This window comes from Cynoglossus semilaevis, chromosome Z, assembly GCF_000523025.1.
Source record: "Cynoglossus semilaevis isolate Cse_v1.0 chromosome Z, Cse_v1.0, whole genome shotgun sequence".
Classification (NCBI taxonomy): Eukaryota; Metazoa; Chordata; class Actinopteri; order Pleuronectiformes; family Cynoglossidae; genus Cynoglossus; species Cynoglossus semilaevis.
In genome coordinates, this window is record NC_024328.1 from 1668546 (window position 1) to 1679771 (window position 11226).

Here is an 11226-nt window from a genome sequence, read left to right on the forward strand (position 1 = left end):
CTATTTTTTTTTATTTCATTATTTGTTATAAAATATTTTAGAGATATTTATACATTGCAACTCTTTCTTTGACCATAGTTCCAGACAGGACAGGTGTTTCAGTTTGTTCCCGTGGTGTTTTGGCACCATACACTGAGTTAACTGGTTTCAAATTTTCATAAACGCAAATTCATTTTGTAAGGATTTTGATGCATCAAGAAATCACTTCTGTTTATTATGGACAATTATTTCAGCTATTATCTTTACAACGCAACAAACACCAAGTAATAAGACATTAAAGCAACAGGTCAGTTTTGGTCCAATGTTTTATGGTTTTGTACAATTGTAGTTTATTAAGGTACCAATGTACATTTATCCCAAATAAAGAGATTGTGGATTGGAACACAAGCGCATGCTAACCATGGAAATCATGGTTTATTTGTGCTGTTATGATTTTTTTCATGTCCCCAAAATGTCATTTTAAACTTTTTCCTACAGTCAGAGGAATAAAATTGTCTCTTTCTGGGATTATATGTTTGACCACACTAAAATCAACTAACTGGTGTTTGTATTGTATGCATTTTTTCATGTCTCCTTAAACTACTACCTCTGGTGAATTTTCTACCGCAGTCAGAGCAACTAAATGGTTTTACTCCTGTATGTACCTTTTCATGTGACCTCAATCTTTTCTTCTCAGTAAATCTCATGCCACACTCGGGGCAAATAAATGATTTCTCCCCTGTATGGATTTTCTCATGTGACCTCATTTCACACTCATAAAAAAATCTTTTACCACACTCAGAGCAGCTAAATGGCTTCTCTCCCTTGTGGATTTTCTCATGTCTTGTTAGGTCACTCTTCTGTACAAAGCGTTTACCACATTCTGAGCAATTAAATGGTTTCTCTCCTGAATGCTTCTTTTCATGTGACTTCAGTCTTTTCTTTTCACTAAAACTTTTACCACACTGTAAACAAATAAATGGTTTTTCACCAGTATGAATCTTTTCATGGGTCTTCATTTCATACTCATAGACAAATTTCTTTTCACACTCAGGGCAACTAAATGGCTTCTCCCCTGTGTGATTTTTCTCATGTCTTTTTAGATCACTATTTTTGATGAATTTCTTTCCACACTTAGAACAACTAAATGGTTTTTCACCTGTATGAATTTTTTCATGTGCCCTCATTTCATACTCACGGATAAATTTTTTACCGCATACTAAACAACTAAATGGTTTCTCTCCTGTATGAAGTTTCTCATGTCTCTTCATGCTACTTTTTTTGGTAAATCTTTTACCACAAAATGAACAACTGCAGTCCTCTACAATGCTAACATTGTTATTAGAGAGTGTTGTATTTATTAAAGTCTTTAAACTTTGAGGCTCATTGGACTCGTGCCACTCATCTGCACTGTCTTCAGTCTCTGAAGAATTAGCACTCTCATCTTCAAGAAATTGTCCAACTTGTTCATTTGGACTTGAGTTTGCTGCTTGTCCTGGTATTGCACTACGCACTCTGTTGTCCACAGTATCACTCAAATGAAGGTGTTGAGGCACAGGTCTCCCCTCAACTTCTTCTGTCTTTACAATCACTGCAACAATATCAGCTACTTTCTGTTTCATACACAGTTTTCCATCTTCCTTGTTGATGAGAGGATATTCTGGCTTCTCTTGGCTTAGATTGGTGCTTGGTGCCGCTTCTTCATTCACCAACAGTTTCTGTTCTTCTGTAGAAGATAAAAAACAGAATATTTAGAGAAAACTATGCCCTTGATACACATTAAAATGTGGTTCTATTACACGAAGATAACCTTTTTTTAGGAGATTTAGACAGCATTGTTAAAAATAACAATCAACTAATCTGCTGTCATAACTTTACCTTTCCATGAAAGTAATCATTGGGCTTTGGTTTGTTGTACATGATTGCATGTAAGAAATGTTCATGTTGTTATGTTTCCTTACAGTGTCATACAGATAATTAATTTACTGTAGACAAAACAATCAAATGCATTCTTACTGTTTGAGTGTAATTACATGTCTTCAGACTGTGATTCAAACTTACCTCTTGGCTGACTGGAGAGTTTTTTCTTTTTTTTCATCATCAAACGTCTTTGTGGTGGTCCACCACACTCTTGTCTGTTCCCCACAGTGTGACACTGATAACTATGTGAAAGCTTATGATTCTCCTCAACTTCCTCTTTCTTAACAGTGACAGCAATGACACCATCCATGTTTTCTTGAATGCACAGCTCTTCCTCTTCCTCCTTTATCTGAGGATTCTGTGACTCCTCTGGGACGACAGCAGGTATTAGATTCTCATTTTTAAACATTAATGGTTGCTGGTTTTCTGCAGCAGATGAGAGTGTGTTAAATAAAACAGAGTTTAATTAATATACATGTCACACATCCAAATTTTGGCTAAATTATTTAAGTTTCTGTAAAGACTCTTGCTCCACATATGTAATAGAATATGGTTCAGGTCTGAGCATGACCTATGTCTTACCTTTTATCATTAGTACACTTTTTCCAATATTCCTATTAAGCCAATGGTTCCCATTGCTAAATGAAAAATCTACACAAAGTACAAAAATTCGCAGAATTTTGCAAACAATGATCAAATCCGTTATTTTGTAAACGTTGTAATTAAATTTAAAGTACAGGTAAATGTTAATTGGACTTTTAAATTGAAATTTGTTTCGCTAGTTGAATCCATACGACTGAACTTCCGAAACAAACAGCTATCTTCCGGTCTTTTCCCGGCAGTTTACTGTAGGCAACAGCTAGTTCTGTCCATTGTGTTGGACAGTCTTTAATTAAAATAAATGAGAAAAAATCAGTTCGTGCGAGCTGGCACTAACCTGCTTTAAGAGGCCCTACGTCGTGTTTTAGTCCCGCACAGACCAGCATCCTACGGCGGCGGAGGTCCAACTCTGACCTCGCTTGGTAGTCGTACTCCGCCATAGTTACCCCAAAGCCACTGACCACATCTTCCGCCATTAGCCAAGAGCTGTGGAGTGCTCACAAGCCCTCTAAAAACTGTAGAAATCGTGTATCTACTAAACAAGGCACATTGATAAAAACAATTCCCTCCTGCACTGATGTACAACCAAACGTAAATAAAGATACTCGGCTGTATTCGACCCTACAAGATCCCCAACAGCTGAGGTTGCAGGAGAGGGCGGTGTGTGACAATATTGCCAGATCTCGCGAGAACAGAAAAGCACCCTTTTTTGCCTTTTTAAATAGTATTCTTCTTTTTTTAAGTATTAAACATAACGCCTATTGTTATACTTTTTAAACAAAAAAAAAAAAGTCGTCCCACCAAATAAAGATGATTTGTATTAAAAGGTGTTTGTGTGGGGAAGACCAAGAGATAAAAGCGGAAAGACTGCAAACTGTAAATATCATGAAAACTAATTGCAGTAACTGTAATTCACTCTTACTATGATTTCAAAAACCTCAAATGTTAATATTTCTAGCAGTGTTTTGGTAGTGTACTTATTGTAGGTTTTCTAAAGATGATGACAACGGTGTAAGACTTTAACAGACTAAACTACAAGTGAAAGTATTGCTTCATGATTACGAACATTAATTTGTAAATATATTTAAAAAATGAAATTGTATATAAAAACACCATTACCCGATATACAAAACTTTATCTAAAACTGCACGCGTTGACGTAACATTTAAAAGGAAATAATACAGCATGTCCACTCAAAAATGTCAACTATTTACAAAAAACAAAAAACGACTACGGTCGTGTGATTACACATTTAAGAAGCATCAATAGCATGTCAAATTGCAATTAATCTGGACTAAATCGTAGATATAGTATTGTTTATGTATGAAAAGACTTCATGAAATATCCTAAATGTTGCAGGAAAACAACACAAGATGAAATCGGATCCTTGAACAAAATGTCAGACCAGCTCCTCGCCTCAGCCAATCAGTGGCCAGATTATTGGCTGCTTACCACCCTTTTCTCTGCAGAGTCCAATCAAAGTCGTATTACTAGTCTTCGTTTGTCGTATTTCTGACCAATAACTTCTCAGGGCAGGAGATACATTTTGATCTTGGTTTCTGATTGGTGTTCTGTAAACCTCTATCATCAGGATCCGCTTCCCAAACTGAAGCGACGCTAGCTGCTCAGTGGTTCATTGAACGGAAAAGAAGGAGAAATACGACACCAGACGGGAATAAACGTATCTTTGGTAAGTCAGTTGACATTTACAAATAAGTCTTAAGATGAACTGTTCATTTCTCACACTGAAATTTTGACGCAATTCCATCTTTTGAAACGGTGGGACTGGGGTGTTACCCTGTCATGAGACCGAGGAGGAGGGACCCATGGAGCATCTTGTGATGGAGATAAAGGCCTTTGACCAATGCCATAGTGACCAATTACATTGTTTTATGTTCCAACCTGCCTATAATTAAACGTCTCTTTCAGTTGTGTCGTCCTCAGGTCCCTCCACACCTGATAGCTGCGCTACATGTTTAATTAATATTCTGGTGTCGTGTTTCTGTAGCAGCCTCTGTAAGTTTAAATTGAAAGATAGTTTATGCAGCAGTCCATTCTAGGAAATAAACCCAACATCCAAGTATATTTCTTAACTTATCTTTTTTCATTTTCAAATGTTTTTTTAATACCTGCAAGAGTGTGTGTTTTCTCTACTTTGTGTGTGCTTTCTATATTTTCACTACTGTTTGCAAAGGTTTATCACTGGTAGTATTACATTTAAGCAATTGGAAGTTCTCTAGCGTTTTACTTAACTCATGAATCACACGTATTCCTGTATTTTAATGGTACTGTAGTTTCTCTGTTGGTTAAACAGGGTGATCTAGAGCTGACTTTTAAATAACTAAATTGCCATTTAATGCTTTTGTTGTACAGGCTACAGATCAAAATGAATAACCACATGTTCAATTATTCTCTCCTTTTCCATTTTCTTATGTCGGACTTTTTAGCTTTCAGCCAAAATGATCCATAGTCTCTTCCTAATAAACGCCTCAGGAGACATATTCCTGGAAAAGCACTGGAAGAGTGTAGTCAGTCGCTCAGTGTGCGACTACTTCTTTGAGGCACAGGAACGGGCCACAGAACCAGAGAATGTTCCACCTGTGATCCCCACACCACATCACTACCTGATCAGCGTGCTCAGGCATCGCATCTTCTTTGTGGCAGTCATCCAGAGTGAGGTGCCGCCACTCTTTGTCATCGAGTTCCTGCACAGAGTTGTTGACACATTCCAGGTTATGATCTAACATAATTTTTGTCCAGTGGCTTAATGTTTTTATGACTCAGTCTGACTCAACATTGTCTGTGATCTCAGGACTATTTTGGAGTGTGTACAGAAGCTGCCATCAAAGACAATGTGGTGGTGGTCTATGAGCTGCTGGAGGAGATGCTGGACAATGGCTTTCCGCTGGCCACAGAATCCAACATCCTCAAAGAGCTTATTAAACCCCCAACAATCCTTCGAACAATGGTCAACACCATCACAGGTACAACCCAGGTTAACAAATGTCAACTGTGAGAGGATGTTAGAACTATCCTGTTTTATTTGAAACTTAAACATTGCTAGTCATATGTAGTTACTGTGTCCTCCAACAGAGGGGCCTTTAAGAAAAGCTTGACTTTAGATGTCTTGTTACCCATCAGTGAAAAAAGACAGTGTTGACAGACTGTTGGTAAACAAGCTAAACTAGGCAAGAGGAATGTAGCAATGTTGCTCACAGTTTTATTTAACACTTTACCAGCAGCATAGAAAAGAATAATTTGACAGACTAAGTTAATGTACAAGGTTCAGGTCACTACAACATTGCATGTTGTGTTTTAGGTTACATACTATATTCTAAACTACTCCATTATTATTACTTTTTTGCAGGCAGCACCAATGTGGGTGAGCAGCTTCCCACTGGCCAGTTATCAGTTGTGCCATGGCGTCGCACAGGGGTTAAATACACCAACAATGAAGCCTATTTTGATGTAGTGGAGGAGATTGATGCCATCATTGACAAATCAGGCACGACTTTGCACTGAATTATAACAGTTACCTTAAGACTGTTGGGACTCATGTCCCAACTTTCATGTCAGTGTTTACAATCTTTTAAATTCTTCTGTGTGTATGTGTTGTTTTTTTCATCAGGATCCACAATCACAGCAGAAATCCAGGGGGTGATTGATGCCTGTGTAAAACTGACCGGCATGCCAGACCTCACTCTGTCATTTATGGTGAGTCTGAAACTAAAAACCTGCATCAGATTAATGAGTATTAAAGACCAGCTGCCACTGTGATTTTTTTGCATCAGCATAGTTGAACAGTGGATTAATATAGTTAAAGATCAACTGTAACATGCATTAAAACACATTGACCTCATGTAGCCTGTTTTGCAGGTTCACTTTTTAAGCAATCAAAGCCAGCCACTAGGGTACAGGAATCAGTGTTTTATAGTGTCGGTCCCAAGCCCCGATAAATGGTGAGGGTTGCGTCATGAAAGGCATCTGGCGTAAAACTTTTAGCCAAATCAAATATGCGAATCACTAAAACGATTTCCATACCAGATCGGTCGAGGCCCGGGTTAACAACGAACGCCAACAGTGCCGTTGACCAACAGGGTACTGGTGGAAATTGGACTACTGTTGGTCAGAGACAAAGAAGAAGAAGAGGGCAATTGATTCAGACAAAAAGAGAAAAGAGGAAAAATAGAAGTGTTGGTCTGAAGTTTGGAATGTAGGTACAATTACAGGGAAAAGTAGAGAACTAGCTGATATGATGGAGAGAAGAAGAGTAGACATTTTGTGTGTGCAGGAGACCAGGTGGAAGGGCAGCAAGAAACATTGGAGGAGGCTACAAACTGTTTCATCCTGGTTCAGATGGGAAGAGAAATGGAGGAGGACTGATCCTAAAGGAAGAATATGTAAGAAATGTGGTGGAGGAGAAACAAGAGTCAGACAGGTTGATGTGTGTGAAGGTAGAAATAGAAGGAGTGATGATAAATGTTGTCAGTGGTTATGCCCCACAGATGGGCTGTGAGTTAGAAGAAAAGGAGAAGTTCTGGACTGACTTGGATTGGATGGTAGAGAGTATCCCCAGGGGAGAGAGAGAGTGGTGATTGGAGCAGACCTTAATGGTCATGTAGGGGAAGGGACCAGTGGAGATGAGGAAGTGATAGGTAGGTCTGGTGTTAGGGAGAGAAACTTGGAAGAACAGGCAGTGGTAGATTTCACAAAGAGAATGGAAATGGCTGTGGTAAACACCTATTTCCAAAAGAAAGAGGAGCACAGGGTGACGTACAAGAGTGGAGGCAGGTCCACACAGATGGATTATATTCTATGTAGAAGATGTAATCTGAGGGAGATTAATGACAGTAAGGTGGTGGCAGGCGAGAGTGTAGCCAAACAACATGTGATGGTAGTGTGCAAGATGACGATGGAGGTGAAAAAAAGGCGGTTGATTAAGGACCGAGATGGGAATGTAATCACAAGTGAGGAAAGTGTGCTGAGAAGATGGAAGGAATACTTTGAGGAGTTGTTGAATGAGGAAAATGAAAGGGAAAGTAGAAATGAGGAACCAGAGACTATTAGGAAGAAGGTAGATCAGATTAGAAAGGATGAAGTAAGAAAAGCCCTGAAGAGGATGAAGAGTGGAAAGTCAGTTGGTCCTGATGACATACCAGTGGAAGTATGGAAGTGTTTAGGAGAAGTGACGGTAGATTTCCTGACTAGAATTTAAGAGACTGACAAGATGCCTGATGAGTGGAGGAAAAGTGTCCTGGTGCCAATTTATAAGAAGGGTGATGTACAGAGTTGTAACAACTACAGAGGGATAAAGTGGATGAATCATACAATGAGGATTTAGGAAAGAGTAGTTGAAGCTAGGTTGAGGCAGGAAGTGGTGATTAGTGAACAACAGTATGGTTTCATGCCTAGGAAGAGTACAACAGATGCAATATTTGCCTTGAGGATGCTGATGGAGAAGTACAGGGAAGGTCAAAAGGAGCTACATTGTGTATTTGTAGATTTAGAAAAGGCATATGACAAAGTGCCAAGGGAGGAATTGTGGTTTTGTATGAGGAAGTCAGGAGTGGCAGAGAAGTATGTTAGTTTGGTGCAGGACATGTATGAGAATAGTACAACAGTAGTGAGGTGTGCTGTTGGGAGGACAGAAGACTTCAAGGTGGAGGTGGGACTACATCAAGGATCAGCCCTGAGCCCCTTCTTGTTTGCTGTGGTGATGGACAGATTGACAGATGAGGTCAGACAGGAGTCCCCATGGACTATGTTGTTTGCAGATGACAATGTGATCTGTAGTGAGTGTAGGCAGCAGCTAGAAGAGAACCTAGAGAGGTGGAGGTTTGCACTAGAAAGAAGAGGAATGAAGGTTACAAGGAGCAGAGGTGGTGAAGGTGCAGGAGTTTAGGTACTTAGGATCAACTGTTCAGAGCAGAGGAGACTGTGGAAGGAGGACACGCAGATAGTTGGAGTCAGAGTAGAAGATACAGAGAACAGGGAGAGATGGAAATCAATGATTCGCTGTGGCAACCCCTGAGAAAAGGGACAAAGCCGAAAGAAAAAGAACACTAAGCAATCACCAATGAAAATACAGAATGGGTAAATGCACTTTGTCGTACTTACAGCTAAACGCTTTCTCTCTTGCTTTCCCAGAATCCTCGGCTGCTGGATGATGTCAGTTTCCATCCCTGTGTGAGGTTTAAGCGATGGGAGGCTGAGAGGATCCTCTCCTTTATCCCACCAGATGGAAACTTCCGGTTGCTCTCCTACCACGTCAGCTCTCAGAAGTCTGTGGTTTTTTTTAAATAAATAAATAATAATAATGAATTACTAAAATAGAATCAAACTACTAGTAGTACTATTACTACTACTACTACTACTACTACAAACTACTTTATATTGTTGCACTGCAATTCGTCCTCCTGTTGTTTTCCTAGCCTGGTGGCAATTCCGGTGTATGTCAAACACAACATTTCCTTCCGTGAGGGAAGCTCCCAGGGACGTTTTGACTTGACTCTGGGGCCCAAACAGACCATGGGCAAGGCTGTTGAGTCAGTTCTAGTCAGCAGTCAGCTACCAAGGGGCGTCCTCAACGCCAACCTCAGTGCCTCACAGGGAACGTATACGTTTGACCCAGTCACAAAGGTATGTTAAAATGCAGTCTAAGAAAGTTAACATTCTGGTACGGTTTAATTCTGGTAACTAGAACTACATTTGTACAGAACAATTCAGGAAACCTGAAATGATAAGTAGAACTGCTTAGACCTAGCTAATATTTTTTTACTGCATATCCCTGCAATACACAAATAAACAACTTACACAAAGTAAGATTGTGCAAACGAAAGATTAAAAGTCCTAACAATCTTCTTTTACACATTGTCCTGCTCCAGAGTGGTTTACATAACTTCATCAGACAATGTGTTGGTAGTTTAAGCACCCAGCACTAAAAAGGTTCCATTATTTAATCAGATTTCCTCTATGAGGGACACCTTGTACCTGACTACCTCACTATCTTCACCAGTGTCTTGAAATGCTACATTGGAGAAAAACTGTGTCTTTTTCCAGTTGTTGTCATGGGATGTTGGCAAAATCAACCCGCAGAAGCTTCCGAGTTTGAAGGGAACTATGAGTCTACAAGCTGGAGCATCCAAACCAGATGAGAACCCAACCATCAACATCCAGTTCAAGATCCAGCAGATGGCCATCTCAGGTACGCACTTATATATTTAAAAATACATCGCATTGTTGCCCCTGTATATAATAAAGATATCGTATGGCCAGATTCTTGCCAATACACAGCCCTAATATTTACCAATAAAACCTTCATGTGTTTTATTAACTTTCAAAACTTGAGTGAACAATATCCAAGTATTAAAGGCATAAAATCCCACAGTTAGCCAAGAAATTGTCCAAAAATTGTTAAAATGGCTAAAACGCAGCCAATAAATATAAGAAATGTTTTGTGCCTGAAACTGTTAACTGTGGCAATTTAATTTAGAAAGAAAGTTATCTTGAGAAATAAATTACTTTTTTGATGAATGTTCCGGTTTAAATCTCTCGTGACATTTTATCTTAACTGTAATAAAGTTCTATTTGTCAAACACACACGCGCACACACAAAACAAATAGTAGAGGTTTTAATATCCTTCTCAGCTGACAACCACATGGCTCTAGAATTTTGCGAGCGGTTTCAAAGGACAGCCACAAGATGGTGCCAAACCTTGTAAATATTCCTCTGACGCCTGATTTCAGAGATTTGTAGTAAGGTTTTATTATTAAAATGCCTGGTTTTAGATGGTTAGTTACTAAAGTTATTAGTTAGCCTTAGTTTAATACACATTTTTTGTTATTAAAGGATCAAAAACAATTATAATATTTAGTGTTATCTTTGCATTAGTGATGCACTGATACACCCATGATTTTAGCCAACAAAAGCTGAGCAGTGCAAGAATCATTTTAAAAGGCATTTTAAGAGTATATTTGTACTTGCTGAGTGCAAGTAAATGATAATATTTTTTCATATGTTGTTTTTGTTCTTAAGTCCAAATTAAAATCAGAATTCAATTCATTTCACAACCTTTGAACAGTGGTAATCTGTCTTCTCATGTTGCTAAAATAAGTCTTTTTTAAACAGGTCTAAAGGTAAATCGACTGGACATGTATGGTGAGAAATATAAACCTTTCAAAGGCATCAAGTACATGACAAAGGCTGGAAAGTTCCAGGTCCGGACATAAAGGCTTCTTCTCTGTGACTCCTGGACCAAACCACAATGAGACAGAGGCAGTTAATGATGTGGTGGAAAAATGACGAAAGAAATAGTTGGTACATTTCCTGTATACCTGCATTTCCAGGATTTCCNNNACAGCCCTTTGTAGCAGTTAGGGTGGCGCCACTTCACACAGATGTTCCTGTTGACTTTAAGTCATCACACAGTGAACCTCAAACAAACAGGTTTGATCCCGTATCTGAAATATGTCCATCCCATATTGAACTGACCCCAGAACAAATACAGCTCATTCTCTATGCATGTTCAACAGATTTAGCCCTGAACCCAAATTAGACCTAACCAGCTAGAAATCGTACATTGTTTATACAAGTTAATAAATGTAAACCAGATTAAAGAGACATATTGGTCAACTAGTAGATTGACAAAGTACCCCTGTATTACATTATAAAAGAAAATCTCTTGCAATATCCGATGATCTTATGTTTGTATAGTTATATAAAATGAT

General features: G+C 38.8%; 2 protein-coding genes across 4 annotated transcripts; one reads left to right on the forward strand and one right to left on the reverse strand.

The window, feature by feature from the left end:
- Nucleotides 1-193: 193 nt before the first annotated feature.
- Nucleotides 194-3179, reverse strand: LOC103397470 (zinc finger protein 510-like). Of its 3 annotated transcripts, XM_025053363.1 has the most exons (4): nucleotides 2837-3179; nucleotides 2482-2550; nucleotides 2041-2325; nucleotides 194-1705 (listed from the first exon to the last, which is right to left on the reverse strand). In XM_025053363.1, exons 1-4 carry the CDS (start codon nucleotides 2973-2975, stop codon nucleotides 531-533), a joined length of 1668 nt encoding a protein of 555 aa, XP_024909131.1. In that variant the 5' UTR covers nucleotides 2976-3179; the 3' UTR covers nucleotides 194-530. The 3 variants fall into 3 exon arrangements, with proteins under 3 accessions (XP_024909131.1, XP_008333959.1, XP_008333960.1); XM_008335737.3 differs by lacking the exon at nucleotides 2482-2550 and having other exon boundaries at nucleotides 2837-3178; XM_008335738.3 differs by lacking the exon at nucleotides 2482-2550 and having other exon boundaries at nucleotides 2041-2268; nucleotides 2837-3176.
- An 859-nt stretch (nucleotides 3180-4038) lies between these two features.
- ap3m2 (adaptor related protein complex 3 subunit mu 2) lies at nucleotides 4039-10846 on the forward strand. Its single transcript, XM_008335736.3, has 9 exons — nucleotides 4039-4189; nucleotides 4947-5231; nucleotides 5312-5483; nucleotides 5867-6004; nucleotides 6128-6213; nucleotides 8647-8780; nucleotides 8931-9138; nucleotides 9559-9703; nucleotides 10628-10846. Exons 2-9 carry the CDS (start codon nucleotides 4959-4961, stop codon nucleotides 10726-10728), a joined length of 1257 nt encoding a protein of 418 aa, XP_008333958.1. The 5' UTR covers nucleotides 4039-4189; nucleotides 4947-4958; the 3' UTR covers nucleotides 10729-10846.
- The last annotated feature ends 380 nt before the right edge of the window (nucleotides 10847-11226 follow it).